This window comes from Pagrus pagrus (genome assembly GCF_965226575.1).
Source record: "Pagrus pagrus genome assembly, chromosome: 13".
In the NCBI taxonomy this organism is placed as follows: domain Eukaryota; kingdom Metazoa; phylum Chordata; class Actinopteri; order Spariformes; family Sparidae; genus Pagrus; species Pagrus pagrus.
Window position 1 is genome coordinate 28,080,566 of NC_140197.1, and position 17,591 is coordinate 28,098,156.

Consider the following 17,591-nt stretch of genomic DNA (forward strand, 5'->3'; position numbering starts at 1 on the left):
AACCAACAGTCCAAAACACAAAGACTCTTCATTAATGACAGGGAAAAGCAGCAAATCATCTTAAAGATACAGTATGTGACGACAACAGGACTGAGGATTTTTCCAGTGAAATCCAAATATTGTGATGTTTTATGCCCCCTCGCCTCTCTTCTGGATCTTCAGCACCAACACTGTGCAACATGAGCTATCGTTAGCTTCGAAGGCTGTTGATCCAGTTAAAGGGGAAGATCTTTTTTATAAGTTGCATAACCACTCATTCAGACATAACTGATTAATACATGTTGATGATTCACATTTTTACAAGTTGTGCCTATGTTTGACATTTAGCTTGAAGCTAAGCTAAGCTAAGCTAACCAGCTAGATTTAAAAGACAAATGTGAGATTGGAATTCGTCTTCTTTCCCAAATTATTGAACTGCCCCTTTAAAAAAAAAAAAGAGGAAACTGATTGTTTTGCTGACTTACTCATGTTTTCATAATCATTGAACTCAATCAAAAAGATCAAATTGTTTATTGTTCGTCCATGTGTTGAAAGACCTTCCAGTCAATGTGGCAGCAGGTTTCAAGCCCACAACTATTTTGATTCTGATGGCAGGGTCGCCCTTTTGTCTTTGTTTTCAGAGTGGAATGCACCTTTAACCACGTGTTTTTGTGAAATATCTGTGGAAGTGGGTCAAGCTATCGAGCGTGCGATTTCTCAATGAAACGTGGCGTCGGCGGAGAAACAATATCCCCGCCGTCAGCGTCTGCCGGAGCGGGAATTGACCCGTCGGTGGCTCCGCTGATGCTGTAAAAGTGCAGCCGTTTACTGCACACGTTGTTCTTCTTCAAACAGAAAAGTAAAATGTATTTACTCAGCTCCGCCGAGCCTCCTCCTACTCCGCTCGTCTCTATCAAAGACCCCTGTGATAGCAGGTCTCCCCGGTATTGTTATCAGTATTCTACACTAACATTGTTTACCTGAATATAACACATGGTTGAGAAGGAAAGTTAATCTTTTCTCGAGGGAGTGCTCCTTTGCTTCTTTCACCTCTCTCCGTATTTTCAATCTTCTTTTTATGAATATCTGTATTTTTATGAATTTATTTATGTTCCTGTTCCTTCTGACCCTGTTTTCTCATTGACTCCTCTTCACCTCCCTCCTTTTATCCTGACACCTACTATTTCCTGTATTTCTTTCATTTCCATTATTCCTATCTTTATTTTTTACTTCTCGCAGGTTGCAGGATCTCTGGGCGACGCGGAAACCGGACTCAAGCGGCACCTGGAGCGTCTGGATGAGATCTTCTCCACGAGCGCCGACTACCTCAAAACTCTGCGCTTCATGCAGCTGATGGTCACCAACATCGTCCGCGAGCTGACGGCTCTGCCCGACATCAGCAAAGCCAACGTGAACTTGGCAGCCATCGCCGACCAAACGGCCTTCGTCGAGTATTACAGGTGGGTGGAGTCTCAGTTTGTCCCCCCGGGGTGATTGACGTTATTTCATCAGTGTGTGTTTGAAGTAAACATGCCGCTCAGAATGGGGCTATAAGTGATCCGGACCAGACACACAGCAGATGGGATTTTATTGATCTCCCCTGCGGAACAGAGACCGGAAAAGCTATTTTTCCTGATTGCTAAATAAATGAAAGCTGAAATTGAGCTTATTGCCCACTGTGCAGTTTGAGCCGTAATGCTCGCCGCTCACACAGAATGTTAAGCGTGGCAGAGTGGCTATTAGACCATAAATGAGCCTTCATACCCGCACACCACTGCTCACATTGATTGCAATAATTACTTTGATGTGGTTCTCTCTTTCAGAAGTGTGTTCTTTTTCAAAAACAGGAAAAAAAAAACAGTATCGAAAGCTGGAATCCAATAAACAGAAGAAAAAAAAACTGGTATCCTATCGACAGCGAAAACAGTCCGAATGAATAAAATATCCAGCATTAATTCAGAAGCAGGGTGCTAATTTATGAGGCTCCAGCGGCTGGCTGCTCCAAACTGTGAGTGTAATTTGATTGCTTCTGTAGTTTTATTTTTATTTTCCAGGCACATAAAACTTCACAGCGCTGTAACGCTGTGGATTTCACATTTGCAACCTGTTCACTTGCGTAAGAGTAAAGAGCAATTTGCACTAAATTGGAAGGAGAGACTAACAGAAGATGGATTTAAAATCGTCCGGCGCCTTTAAAAAAAAAAAAGAAAGATTGGTTTTATATCCATCACGGACGTAAAGTTAGTCAGTGAAGCGGAGGCTCGTCTGGATGTATGAAAACGTTCTGTATATCTGAAGTTGATGTCATCTCGTCACTTTCATCCCATAACTCCCGTCTGTCCCAGTCGGTTGCTGGTTAATTGCGAAGTGTAAAACTCATTCTGCAACATGTTAAACGCTCGAGTGCTGTTAATTCCTCAGCTGCCGCTCGTTCACGCGACACTTCCTGTTTCTGTGTGACACGAAACTAGTGTTAACTCCGCACACCTTTCATTGCACACGTGACATGTCAGCTGAGACCCTCACATGGTCGAGTTTAAGTTAAAGAAACACATGCATGTCTCTCTCCTGCAGCAGCACAGTTTAGTGCTTTGTTTGCTCGTTATGAGGCTCACCTCCCCCCGTGTCTGTGGAAAGTTGTGTTAGTCATCCAGCCTTCTGGATGTGGACCGAACAAGAGAGGCAGTCCGACAGATAACCTCCAGTCTGCTCACCGTGTTCACTGAGGGTTTGGGTTTTTCCTTTCCGATCAATGATTCAGACCTTCTGCAGTAAATCCATTCAGTAGACATGTTCTGGTTAAATAATGGTCATGTATTTATATTTTCCATGATTGAATTATACTCGCACTTAAGTCATTATGAAGTAAATGTTGAATGAACAGTGTAATGGCTGTAGAATAATGGCACCACCAGTGTTTAGATTGGTTTCTTATAAATCTGGCTTTCACATCTCCATTATAGACTAAATGAACCAGAATGGCCCTCAGTAGAGTGCATACCTCTCCCTACCACCTCATTGTTACCGGCCACATAAATATATGATTGTTTGTTATCGAGATCTATGAATTATTCTCTCAGAAATTACTGAAAAATGTTTAAAAAGCGCCCTATATATCCAGCAATGTCCCGGATCTGTACCAAAAGTTACTGGGCTCTCTTCTGGGCTGAGACACATCCTCCATCCAAGTTTCATTGAAATTCATTTAGTAGCTTTTTGTGTAATCCTGCTGACAAACCAACAAGCGGACACAGGCGGGAAAGTATAACCTCCTTGCCGGAGGAAATGAATAAACTTATGTTTTGTCCTGCTCTGTTGATAATTGCTTCTCAGAGGAAAACAGGAAAGCAAGCCGGTTGTTTCTGTGACAGTGGAGCCGACAGTAATACCACTTGGAAAACCCTGGAGGACAGTAATGCTCATAACTTTGACATTTGTGACTTCTGTTCTTCCTTAATTATGAGATTTCTTCTTTTAGTCCACATCAGGAACATAAAGAAGTCTTAATCATGTATGCGTAAGCGTGGGAGTCGGTGTCAGGAAGCATCACCATGTACGAGAGCAGATGATTCATGATTCATGACCTCAAGTCCGATTGATTGCTATGTACACCTGTCTGCAGGAGGAAGTGTGAGGCTGCAAAATGATTCTGCAGAAGCTCCTGCAGAGCTCAAGGTCTGAAACAGCTCCATATGTCTGTAATGTAGACTTTAAACCCAACAAAATCAATTAATAAAGACGTCATTTATTAATTTCTTTCCTAGATTGAGGAGTATTTGGTATATAACTTGCATAAGTTTCCATAATTTCTCTCTAAACCTCCGTTTGAACCTGCCGTGCTGATAGCGAGTGTCTCCTGACTGCCGGCGTGACAGAGCACAAACAACCGCAGTCGTATCGGCGCCGCTGACTCACCGGCCTATTCCTATCTTTAATTTCATGCATACATTTTCCCCACATGGCGTGTTGTTCCTTCCCTGACACCAGATATTCTTTAGGAGTTGCCACTTTGTGCATTCTGACACTATTCTCCTGGGTGTTGATTGGATTTCATGCAGCCACCGGGCTATGACCGGGCCTCGTGGCAGGGCTTTATTGATGAGCAGCAAATGTTACGGCCAAACCCCAGCAGTGTTATTCGAACAAGGGGAACCTAATACCTCCCCGTGCCTCATTCTGCTCCTGAATTCATCCCCGTGTGCTCAGAGAAAGAGACGCATCTTTTGCTTCTGTTTATGCAGATAAAGAGAAGTGAAGTCTCTTTTAGTGTTTTTCTCTCTGTCCGTACGCCTTTTTCTTTCCCTGCGAGCGGCCGAATATCCATTCTGCAGTCTATTTTCAAAGTCTATTAGGGTACCTTCAGACTTCTTCACACAGCACAAGTGAATCATGTTCTCTGGTGACCTTGGTGCACAGATTTACTACAATGCTGCAGCTCGCTCACAACAAGACTGTCGCTAATATACGGCGTCTTTACAATTCACCTGTTTGCCTGACATCCTGAATGTTTTTGTCAATGCTGAAAGATTTACAGCGGCTACCAGGGAGTTAAAAAATGAGTCATGAGCACTCCCACGTGTTTGGTCGGTCAGCGCACACACACACACACACACACGCTGTTCGAGCAGAGGCTGACTGTAGGCCACTCCTGTGAAGGACATTTTCAGAGCTTGAAAAATTAATGTCTATGGATTTGTGGTGTTGAATTATTAAGCCAACAGGCTGGAAATTACCTGAAACAGATGGGCTCTAACTAGGAGACAAGGATGCTGATATACACAGACCTCACACATTCAGTCCCAAACATATGTCGGGCCAGCACTTTCCCGAGGCTTGTACATGTGCAGGAAGCGTGCCGTCTTGCAAGCGAAAATCAGCCATCAATCAGGGTTGTTATATACTGACGCTTTCCTGCTTCCCTGTCTCGTAGATGGCTGAACTACCTGCTGCTGCTGATCCTGGATCTGGTCATCTGCTTGGCCGTGTGCCTGGGGATGGCCAAGCAGTCTCGATGGCTGCTCATCACGTAGGTAGCCCGTGTGTGAACCTGCAAGGTGTTTGCTTTTCATCTCCAGCTGTGTTTTCACTGGCCGCAGACCAACCGGTGCAGCAGTCCGCCTCTCTGGCACCAAAAGGTCACTGCATTAACATCAACCATCGATCGCATTACGTCTTCAAATAGCCCTGATGATGACTCTGCCTTGATTCCTCCCCTCAGTACTGTTTATTTCCACATACTATTAAAGGTCCAGTGTGAAAATAATATGTATATGATGTTAATAAGATGTTTAAAGTGTTGTCCTGCTCTTTACCGCACCGATGTGGCAGTATCAGTCCTCACAATGGCTAAAAAAGTCATTTTGTTTGTAGTTTCCTGGATAATGACTAAAATAGTTCATGACTCATCCTGCACTCTGGGGCCTTTTACTAATTCTTCACCCAATTAAGGCTTTTCTTAATGTTGATGACTCTGCCATGGACGTACGGAAGGGAAGCATGCTGCCAGAGGGGAGTGTTTACTGTACAGAAACACAAAACCGCATCGTAACTTATGGGAGGAAGTGTTTCCTGGTTTTCCCTCTGCTATCCTCTGGCTGCTTAGCAACAAATAAAGATATCAGTCCAGAGCTGAGGCTAATGTGACCGCTAATTACTGCTAACCAGTAATGAATGAACACCTCCAGACCGGAGCTGTACGCAGCCTCCGAGAACAACAGAGGCGAGTAACAGGACTGAGGTGATTCATGGCGTTTCCTAAAGGACAGTTACTGCTAGCTTTGTTGCTGCCAAATGTAGCTGCCGTTGGTAAAGTTAGTTAGCCTCGCAGCTGGATTCAAATCCTGTGAGTGAACCATCTCAGCCGTCTGTCGTTAAACTGTTGTCCCGTCCTGGTCAGGTTCACTGTGAGATAGCAATCAGCAGACCACGTGTCCATGGCCCGGGGCTGTAACGCACATTTAGTGCTATTGGCTACTGTAAAAGCCAATCAATATCCACAACACGTCCTACGCCGAAGAAAATAACGCTTTACTAGCCATTTCATGGGAACTTTAATGGTAACTTTATGATAATACACATCAAAAAAAGTAGTGTTTTTTATTAATACGTGCAAATAAACGATAATAGGAGAGTTCATATTCCACTGCGATGAGGAAACGGAGAGATTAGCATGAGGAACGTTTGACTTGGTAAATTGTAACCAGTAATTCAAACCGACACTGATGTCTGACGGGCGAATCCACAGTCCAGACTTCCTTTCCCATTTGCCCAATTTAGTGCAGCCTACGTGTCAGTGTGAGCAGATGATGCTCCGGATCGCTCTCCACATCCCCCCTCTGATGGCTCTCACTAATGCCTATTGATCGCCCGAGCAGGATGAGTCCGCTCCCTTAACTAATTATTAAGTGCTCTCAGGCTACTTTATTGGTGCTTTCAAGAGGGTCCGAGGAACAGAAGCGCTCTGCAGCCTCTTTTTTTTTTTTTTTTTTTTTTACATCCATCAGGAGGACTGTTTAAAAACTCCCAGCCCTTTCTGCAGCTCCTGCCTGTGGTCCCTGAGAAAATTGTGGTTAATTTTTCTTTTATGCTTGTAAAATCCACCTCCCCGATGTTAAGAGCCTGTTGAACTCCTCTCAGACGAAAGGGCGGCCGATGAAACAAGAGGTCGACAAACTACAGCTGGCGTCGGCGTTTGATTGACAGCGACGGCGCTCTGTGATTGACAGCTAATACGTCCGTGAGTGACAGAAAGCGCAGCCAATTAAAAAATGTTGCCGGTGGAGCCCAGCAGAGCAGAAAAGAGATGGAAAGTCCCCAGACTTCTTTTAGTCGTGGCCTTGTGAGACTGAGCCGCTTCGCTCAGACGTATTGCCGACTGGATCTGATTCTATAGACTATCTTCTCTATTCTAGAGCTCACAAGTGAATCCAGCGAGGACTCTTGAGTTATGTTACCTTTTATATCACTCCATGATAAATTGAATTTCTAATCTACGATTGCGGCGCTGCAAAGCTTGACTTGCAGGAGGAGAATTCTCAGACAAACGCTGCAAAGATAAATCAAATTACCTATAGGTGGAAAAAAAAGGGAGTGAAGATCATTGTTACAAACGGTTTCATCTGCCTCTCTCTATGTGTCTTTGTCTGCATCTCCCTGTCATCCCCTCCCTCCCTCTCACTCGCTCTCCCGTTTGTCGTTTCTCCCCTCAGGATCATGACTTTTGTGGCGCTGTCCCTGATCCTGAGCTGGGCCTCTCTGGGAGCGAGCACCGCGACAGCTGTGGTGAGAAGAGAAGAGTCTTAATTCAAAAGATGCCTTCCACGCACACACACGTGTCGAGGCACACACAGTCATTCTCTGACATGGTTTATAAAGAAAACTACCGCCTTAAAACCCTTAAAGATGCAGTACGTAAGATTTGTGTGCCTTGAATTCAAAAGACCAACAAATAGGAGCAGCGTATCACCAGAATAACTGCAGCTTCTATACAGCTATCACTGTAGCTAATGTTAGCTTGTTAGCTCAGTTAGAGTTAAAAAACCTGGCAACTAAAGTCGTAATAGCAGATGAGTCTCGATGTGATGACGTTAAATGTCCCCGACAACCTCTGCAGTCTCATTTAGCCGCCATCTTTTTAAAGAAACATGGAGGTTGAACTCAAACGTGAGTTTTTACTAACTTATTTTATGTTTCAGAACAACATGTGGAAATCTTTTAAGTTATTTCGTACATTAAACAAAAACCCACTGACTTTGAGACGAGGGAGCCTGAACCTCAAAAATGCTAACTGATTTACAGCTTTTAGGACTCTTTCATCATTTTATACTGCGTTATAATGACTTTGAAAGTGACCTGAAGTGGTAAGTGGGTGCTTTACATAAATTAATGATATTCCTGAGGTATATTAGGCAGATATAATACATCACAAGCTGGTTTTAAGTTACTATAAGTGCCCCCCGCTCTCTGCAAGAACAACACCAACACTCAAACATTCAGACTGCAGGAACAAGGAGAAAACACATCTGACTGGAGCTGGAGACTTCAAAGTCTTGTCACACTTGCATTATTATTTATTTATGTGTGTTTGTGTTTGATTGGACCCTCTGACACTCAAACTACACACCAGTCGCTTCTGTTTTTTCAGCGTTGATCCCGCTGACATCTCGGCGGACGGTGGCGGTCCTTGTGTTTAGCCTCCCGCACTCATTCAATTACCTCCCGAGGGCATTACTGTCAATAAGCACGTGTTCCTGGACATGTCTGCCGGTTAAGAAGTGTCTGCACATGTTTGTTTACGTTTCTACGGTCAGTCATGCAGTAAAGCTGATTACAAGTCCTCCAGCCTTCGAGGTCAATCAGCCCTCAGCCCCGCCGCTGCTAAAGAAGCTGTTTTCTAGCATTAATTACTGCTTCTGCTTTCTTCAAAAATCTCTTCTTAAGTTGCGCCTCGGCTTTTGTTTCTCTTCCTTATGTCGTCCGTGTCTGTGACAGATTGTTGTCTCTGCCTGTCTGTACGACATGTGTTCAGAACATCTGGGCCTAATGGAGCTCACATTAGGGACCCTGCCCGGGGTGCAAAGAGTAACCCCTCGCTTCAAGCATTCCTCCATCCCTTATGTCCACCGTCTCCATCTCCTCGCATCCTGTAGATTATCCCATCTGTGGATTATCCCACAGGATTTCACATCTGCACAGCTGTTGTAAGTGAGACAGGGGGGGCCGATTTCAACCTGGAATTAACTACCCGGGTGTGAAATGTAGACATCTCTTGTGGTTCTCGGAGAACGCCGAAGCTTCTCCCGCAGTTTTAAAGCCAGATTATCTTCTGCCGATGAGTATAGCTCATTACAGCCGAACACATGACCTGCATTAAAACCTCTGACCTCTCCGGCACACTTATCCAGAATAGTTCAGCTCGTCTCCAGCGTGCGAGTGTCAGACCACTACGTCACTCGTGAGCTGAGGTGAATTCACTCAATAACTTCTACCTGCCTGGTTCGTAACGACAGCGAGGCCAGTCTGGGTTATCAAAGAAACGCGGTCTCCAGTCATAGAATATGAATGTGGGACAGTATGCGAAAGTAAGTAAAGACATTATTCAAAAAACATCCAAAAACATGGTGCATCTTGAAAGGAAGGTGGATGATGGTGGTGTCCTAGAAAATGCTCATAAATTTATACATATTTGATGAGACGGAGCATAAACAAAATGTCCCCCGCTAGTATAATGAGATAGAGATGAAGGCTCTAACACCATAACAGTGCTGTTGCAGTTTTTTTTGCTGAAAAAAAGAAAAGATATGTAATGAGGGAGAGCATGTGTGAATCTAACTATAGAAAGTGGAGATGAAGCGTAGGTAGGCCTCTTTGTGCGTCAGGTCGTGCTTTTGCAGCTCCATTCCCATGTGTTTTACTTTTCTCGCATCCTGTGTTGCATCATGTTTTTTTCATTGATGACTGCTTTGTTAGATCGCTCGCTGTGCTGCGCTCCACGACGAGAGGCTGTAGAAAACACACTGATTGGGGACGTGTAAAGCAAAGCGGACACCAGACTGCGTTGGGAATAAATGACACGAGACTTTGATTTTTCTGACCCTGCGTCACAACATGTCTTTGGTGTCAGCGTGTTTCTTTCACCGGCATTTGCGTATGAAATTATTCTTTTTAAGTTTTTGCTGCTGTTGTTATTTTCCTCTTTGTGTTCTTGGAAGACGACGTGCACAGAGACGGCCTGACCTTGACCCTCTAATTGTTTATGCGTGCACATTAGCGGCTCTTCACGGATGAGCTAAAGAGCATGAAAATATGAATCATCCATGGTCAGCAAAGCACGACACGCTCCGCGCTGTCGACACGGCCTGTGGTTTGATGCTGCGTAACACACGTTTTTTTCTTGTGGGGCCTGTTTAATGTGTGTGTCTATATGAGAGTGCATGCTTCTGTGTCGCACATGTTTGAGGGCCTTTATGAACGCTCTCGCTTCACAGGCTCGCTCAGAAACGTCGTAGTTCAGGTCGTTTGAGAGATTGACGATTACCGGCCATCGAAAAATCAGTTTTACTCGGCGGCAACGCAAGAAATCGGGATCTAGTTCACGTCTTGAATGATGCTGCGCCTCTTTTTGGTCTTGAACACTCGCAGGATTAAAAGCATGTTTGTTTTCCCACAGGGCACCAGTGACTTCTGTGTGTCTCCTGACAAGTTTATTGTCAACCAGACCAAGGATTTCCTCAGCGCAGGTAATTCATCTCCACACAACAGAATCACACACATCTTCTCTGTCACCGTGCTAATCTTTTCCCTCTCCTCCTCCTCGTCCTCCAGATGTTGCACACTATTATTTGTTCTGCAGTCCGAATCTACGAAACCCCTTCCAGCAGGTATTGACTTTAGCTATCTGCAGACACACACACACACACACACACACACACATAGTTGTTTACTCAGAGTCACACACTGGAAAATGCATTGCTATTTTTATAGAATGAGGTTTTTCCTTGTTAAGATGCCAGGCAGCCAGATCACAATCACAGCCCTAATCGGCTGTTAAGAAAAATGAGCCTCCAACACTAATTTAATTACCTAAAGTGATAAAGTTTAATCAAAGAATATCTCTTTCTCCATATTTGGGTCTCCAGAAATTAGGCGTATCTTTTACCCTGAGTGTAATCTGTGCCACGGGGTGTTTCTCAAGAGCAATATTTTTGCAGTAATTTATTCAGTTTACTGTAAATCATGCATTAAGGTGGCTACTGCGCTAAAATAACTAGAAATGACAGAGCTATCGTACATCCTCGACAAATCCTATTTAAAAACACTTCATGTCGAGCAGATTTAGACATTTAACTCGTATAATAAGCACAAAACTCTGGGTGTCAAGTGCAAACGAAGCGCTGGAGCTGTAAAAAGCTCAGACGGAAAACATTTTTTGCCGGAGGCTTCAGGCTAACACTGGAAGTCGTCTTTATGTACACGACCGGTTGAACCGTACGATCGTCTGAGTGGTAAACAAATTCATAATGATGAAGTTTTGCCTTCATGATCACTTAGCTGAGGGTCAAGTGCCGGAGCACAGAGTGTGAATTTGATGGCCACTTACCAACGAGGAGTTTTTATTTATTTTCTCGAGTGATGCTCCACCTCCACCCCGCACACAGCTCAACACTCTCCTGGCATCATGCAACTTTAAGAGGCATGTATATTATTTACTGTTCGCACTTAACAAGGATCATTTTAATCCCTAAATGGATCCGGTGACGGTAACTAGACACGGATTTTAATTATTACTGCTCGTGGTTTTTATCTCACACGGATTCACTCAGCACGGATACAGCGCAGCTCACGAAGAAAACACCTGACTCATGAAAATATTATAAAACATGAGACCAAATGGGTTTAAAGGGACAGTTCACCCCAAAATCAAAAGTACACCAAGTTTCAGTTCCATTATATACAACGGAAAGGCAGAAAACTTTCCACTCAAGAGTAAAAATATGTGTTTTTTGATTTTGTGGTGAACTGCCCCTTTAAGCTCTTGTGACCTGACTTATCTGTACAGTGTCGGGCTCTTTTTTTTGTTCTTTCTCGTGAGCTGCACTGTATCTGCGTGTTGAGGATTAATCCCTAACCGGTAATAATTAAAACCCAAATGTTTAGTTACCGTCACCAGATCCATTTAGGGATTAAAATGATGCTTGTTAAGTAAGGATAATGTTTTTATCTGATGGCCTACTTGATATAAATATTGCTCTTTTTGTTTGTGGGTGGTGTGAACGGGGGAGGAGGGAGGGAGGGAGGGTGACTGGTGGGCGAGACAGTTGGTGGCGGAGGATAATCTGGGCCTTCCAGTCTGGAGAGAAGTGTGTCCTCTTGTTAAGCGCATTAGAAAGCCTTCTTTAACACCAAATTACTTGTTGACGTGCCGCTCGCAAACAATGCTCTCCTTAATGGGATCCTCTGATTTTGTTTGTGTTGGATGTGTGTGCGTGCGTGTGATGATGGCGGGCGGCTGATTATGTCTTCACAGTCTTTGACAATCTGCCAGCGTTCCCTGACCACCATGCAGCTCCAGATCCAGGGCCTGCTGCAGTTCTCCGTGCCTTTCTTCCCCACCGCCGAGGTAAGTGACTGACTGACACGCTATTACGCCAAGCTGTGGGAAAAGTGTGTATCATTCTCTCCTCTCGTTTATACCTTGTTATACAGAGAGACCTTTTGGGGATCCAGCGACTGCTGAACTCCACCGAGTTCAGTGTACACCAGCTAACAGCCTTGCTCGACTGCCGCGGGCTACATAAGGTGAGGTCAGAGTCCGACCGGGACACTTTTTTAATAGGGCTGCTTTGGAGCGTAGCTCAGAGCCACACAGAGGAGCGACTTGACTGATGCTCAACCTTTTTTTCTTTACTTTTTAGACTTCTGACATGTTTAGAGACACCGCTGCAATCGTCAGTACACTGTATCTGCTAGACAGCCTCTGTTCACCACCCCCACGCAGCCTCACTTTAAAGGCGAGGTTTACTTCTGCGGGTTTCAGATTGTCAGAGTTTTATCTGCAAAGAGACGACGTCTCTGCGCCGAAATGAGTCTTTTTCACGCCGCAGATGTTTTAGATCAATAGAAAACCTTCACATGTCGATTTTAATTGTGTTTGCGGCATGTAGGTGTGTAGAGATGAGGTAAGGTGGAGGCTGAGGAATCTATTCACAGTGACAGCAGGGTGGTGATGCATGTTAGTAATATATATTATTTACATTTGAAAGAGAGGAGGCTGTAACAGAGTGCTGCAGAGGTGACATCTTTATGAAGGATAACCAGGAAGTTAGCGTCACTAAAGTCCTTTTAGGGCAGGTCTTTCTGATCCGGCAGCCACCTTTCAATGCTCCCAATTATTGCGTGCTAACAAGACGTGACATGACGTGGCGTGACAAATGCTAGTTTAATGTCCGATGTTTGGATAACCTCACCTCTCTTTGTAATCCTGTGTGCTCGAGAGCAGCCATTACCCACATGCAACAAACCAAGAATGCATTTGCTCATGTCATCAGAGTAACATCAGGGTCCCGGCTTGAAAATGACAATAATAAAGTTTGTGTGAAAGTCTGCGTTCAGGGCGGTACGTCTGCAGTTGCATCATTTCCCCCCTCGCAGCAGCTCGTCTCAGTTTAGAATAGTAATGATGTTTATAGTCTGCCCTTTTAAACCAATCAAGCTTCAAACTCGAACAACACCCCATCACAAACTGAATACGATCATTTGATAATCCTTCATGAAATATTTAAAGGATGTCGGCACTTTGTTTCTGCTGCAGTTGTTCAGCAGAACCACGAATGCTCTGTGTGTGGAGTACGGTGAGGTCCAGGTTCTGAATGAAAGTCAGTTAAAGGTGCAATATGTAGGAACTGGTCACCATTTGTATTCATACTCCAAATTAACAGGGGGCTGCATATCACCAGAATAGCTAGTCAGCTCAGTTAGCGGTGCGGTTAGCGGTCCAGACTGAGAGAAAGTAAGCACTACATTGTACGTAGACGTCTTTCACATGATGTCAAAACTTCTTCTTTTTAAATTCTTCCACATGGCACCTTTTTAAACGTCCCCAAAAAAGTGTCATAAACAAACATGTTTTTACATTTTTATAAACTCCATCAGTGTTTTTTTAACATCAGCTAATGGATTTTATTTCAGTGGGTTTACAGAAATACTTATTTACAAATGATTCTCTTTGAAAAATGTATGAAAAGTAAAAACATCACTGGACAAACATAACAACCGACTGCACAATACGTGTATTGTATGTGTGCGTCCATTCTTCCAGGACTACCTGGATTCTCTAATGGGAGTGTGCTACGACGGGGTGGAAGGGCTCCTCTACCTCTCTTTGTTTTCTTTGCTGGCTGCCTGCGCGCTCTCCGCCATGCTGTGTGCCGTTTTCAGAGTGTGGACGCTAATGGCCAGCAGGTTAGCACCAAGCAACATCCCCCCTATCCCATTATGGTACGGCCCACAATGCACTCCTGCAAAGTGTTAACACAACCACTCTCTCCCGGGTGTCTTTCTCTGCGCGTGTCACCCAGGGACAAAGAGTATGACGACATAGACGAGGAGGACCCGTTCAACCCGGACGCGCGGCGGATGTCCTACAACCCCAGAAGGTCCAACATCCACAGTTTCTGCAGCTACACCAGCAGCCTGGGCAGCGTGGCCAGCCTTCATCCGCCTCCAAATCCTACCACAGCGCCTCCTGAATACATGTAAGATCCACGTGATTGACAGTATCGTAGTACATCTGGGTTACATCTCTCACCGCCTTTTCTTTCCCCTCTCTGTCACAGGAATCAGTCCATGCTGTTTGGAGGGAGCCCTCGATACGAGAACGTGCCGCTCATAGGGAGAGGGTCCCCGCCTCCCTCGGTGCGTTGGCCCTGTGGGGCTCTAGTGTCCCTTGTGTGATGAGGATGAGGGCACCGGTGAACTCGACACTGCTGCTAACGCTCACAGACAGCATGCACAGCAGCAGCGCTATGAGCATAACAACACATATACACTGCACAGAACCGCACACTGCCAACACATTTTTGAAGGGGGAGGGATGTTGCTTTGCATGTGATGGAAGACTGCCCTCTGCTGGCCGCTGACTGAAGTGCATTCATCTCTGTATGCAAAGACACTCACTGCTAAACCCCCCGAGCTGCTGTCCTCCTCACCACTGCTGTGGATTTATATTTCTCTGTATGTAAAATTCAGACTCAGAATTTTAATATCTGCAATATTAATGAGGTAATAACACAAACTTTTCTCCATAAGTGAATAAACAAGCTGTTCTCAGAGGAAAATAAGGTCCCCAGAACGCTGTTTGAAGCTAGAAAGGTGGCAGGGTCCGCCACGTATAAACAAAGTAAAACAGCATGACACTGTTGTACTTTATCAGTTTGTTTAGGCATAAAAAAATCAGTCAATGAAGATTTTTCTTCACAATTTCTTCCCCAAAACTTCACAGTGCAGCTTTAAGACTAATGCATACATTTAAATATGTATGAAATAGCCAGTCGATGAATAACATCCGTGCAGGCGTCTAGTGTTAGGACTCATAGTCTGTACGTGTCTCCAGAGCTGCAGCCGGATAACAGATGACACTTCACACTCTCCACATTTAAGGTTTCTCTTCGGTGAAGTTTCTTTTTCCTTTCATTAAGTTTTCTGTTTGTGCCGCTGAGTCAGTGCTTCAGCTGCGCTCTTGAAAACACCTTTTTGAGGGAGACTGAGAGAATGTGGACCGCTGTTTAAAATTTTAGTTAGCCTCTGTGAGGCACTGGTGGCGTTTCGTATTGGTCCGTGTGACTGAGACGCTTTGGAAGAAAAGGCATTTGCAGGTATTAACAATAGAGCAGCGAGGGAAATGTGTTTTTCTTCTTTTGTTGTTATTTTTGTGTGAATAAGCTCTGCAATGCATTTTTACCAATGCTTTAATGTAAGCACTTCCTCAGTGAGCAGTCTAACCTTTCTGTTATTTTCATTTTGTTTTGTTTTTTCACTCAGACTTTTAGTAGTTTTTTTTTGTTGTCTAACTTCTTCCTGATTTCTTTGATTTCATTTCTCATCCCGCTCCTTCGAAACACGCTGTGGCTTACCGCCGTAAAGACGCTTGCTATGCAGAAGGTTTTAACCTATAAGACCCCCTTAAAGCTCCATACAGCTGTGTGACCTCCTGACACTGAGTTATACATGTGAGTCTAACTGATTGTGTGACCCCTGACTCATTAAAGTACCACTCCCTGAATCCACAACCTCCTGATGTAAAGATCAGCTCATCATCAACAGAAATACTCCCCGAACCTCCACATCACACCATTTAAATATATTTTAAGACGCCGTTGTTTGAATTTGGACGTGCTAATGTGTATTTTTCTATCATTTCCTCTTACAGTATTCGCCCAGTATGAGGACCACCTATCTATCTATGACTGACGCCCAGATCAGACACTTTGGGACGGACTTCCAGGTGTAGCCCGCCCACCTGCTGAATCCTTTCCAGAGAAGCAGCGCCGACTGAGACTCTGAGTCCTTCACCGAGGAGGCTGCCTTCACGGCGTTAATCCTGTTTTACGGGGAGCCGCAGCCCGCCGTCCCAATCCGAGACATGAAAGCAGGCCACACGAGACAATTACCTCAGTAACACACCAGTGCGGCGCTCCGAAAGCCCTGCATGCAGATCCGAACAGAGGCGGCCTGAACGGGTTCGACCTCGAGACTGTTGTTGATGTTGTGATGTGTGTTCCCATGAGCCGGATCAAGAGCCTTTTGAATTGATTGGATCAAAAAATGTTTTTTTGCTATTTCCTTTGGTGGCCTGCATGTACGATCATCCGGTCAGTATTTTGATCTAGAGTGGGACGGCTGAATACGACCCACAGTCCCTCCAACGTGGCATTTTGATTGTTTCAACTTCTTAAAATAAGAACGAAAGATGTCGACGACAGCTGAAACAAATGTTGTCGCGAGCAGCCAAAGATTTGATATTTGTGATTCTCCTTTTAACTATGCAACTGCCACATGTTTGAGCATCTCTCTGTTCCTTGTTGTAAATAATTGCATTGTGCATCCTGCTAATCGGGGATGAGTCTTCGGGGTTTATTGTTTTTCTTTTGTGACATTTTGGATCCGTATAGCAGTTGCATGTAGGAAAATTCCCCCTGAACTAAATAAGCACAAGCGGATGGGATTTAATTTTAGCCCTCCAGGCATGTGTGACTGTGCTGTGGCACAGCTGGTAAACATGAAATGAATATGCAAAAAATGTAAAGTTTGGTCTCGGATCCATCTGCCCCCCTCCAGTATCCTGTGAGAGAGAAGTGGTTCTCTTCAGTGTTGGATCTGCTGTGTGCTGTTTTTCTTTGTAGGATAATGTATAAACTAATGTTTGAACATAAATGCTGTATTAAAACGTGTGTTCTTCTTCTTCTTTCTTCATTTACTGATTGTTTGAGCCTTTACTCACCTAGAATTATGGGAAATATCCTCAGCCAGCACCATAAATCTAACAAAAATGGTAGAAAATGCGTTTATGCACGTCAGGACCAGCACATCGGCTGCACTGTGTATTTTTCCAAAAAAACAAAAATGAAAGTATCTCATTTAACGCCGGCTAAATAAGACTTTCCTCTCTGGTAAAAAGCCCCGGTGCCCTCATGTTCGTAATAAACGCCACAAAAGTGCCCTCCTGGATGCCCCTGTGGTAGATAAAAACATGATTAAGTGCCCTTTACTGTTGCCCACCGTGCAAGAAAACATGATAAAGAGCCCTCCGGGGTCTCCTTCCTGCGGAGGAAAATGTGATGCAGTGCCATATAGGCTGCCCAACAAGCTCGAAAATGAGTTGCCCTCTTGGTGCTTGGTCTAAATGGTTAAATAGTTAATAGGTCCCTGAGAGTTTTTATTGCAGATGTGTAGTGATTTTTTTCACCCTGAGCTCATGAGCCTGGTTCTCTCTCTCTGTTGCACCCAGCAGTGAAGTCACAGTGTCCACTAGTGGAAGAAATACTCATTATGCAGAATGCTCCATTTTACAGGACATTATATCACTGGGTTATCTTTTTTTTTTGAATCACTGAGCA

General features: G+C 44.4%; 1 protein-coding gene across 1 annotated transcript in view; it reads left to right on the forward strand.

The window, feature by feature from the left end:
* Nucleotides 1-16,919, forward strand: part of ttyh2l (tweety homolog 2, like) — a 34,378-nt gene extending 17,459 nt beyond the window's left edge. The window contains exons 4-14 of the mRNA XM_084371467.1: nt 1,219-1,439; nt 4,910-5,005; nt 7,188-7,260; nt 10,148-10,217; nt 10,303-10,358; nt 12,005-12,097; nt 12,184-12,276; nt 13,796-13,938; nt 14,055-14,231; nt 14,313-14,391; nt 15,905-16,919. Of these exons, the coding sequence (XP_084227593.1) occupies nt 1,219-1,439; nt 4,910-5,005; nt 7,188-7,260; nt 10,148-10,217; nt 10,303-10,358; nt 12,005-12,097; nt 12,184-12,276; nt 13,796-13,938; nt 14,055-14,231; nt 14,313-14,391; nt 15,905-15,985 (1,182 nt within the window). The 3' untranslated portion in view covers nt 15,986-16,919. The remainder of the gene's footprint in view (nt 1-1,218; nt 1,440-4,909; nt 5,006-7,187; nt 7,261-10,147; nt 10,218-10,302; nt 10,359-12,004; nt 12,098-12,183; nt 12,277-13,795; nt 13,939-14,054; nt 14,232-14,312; nt 14,392-15,904) is intronic.
* Nucleotides 16,920-17,591: the final 672 nt, after the last annotated feature.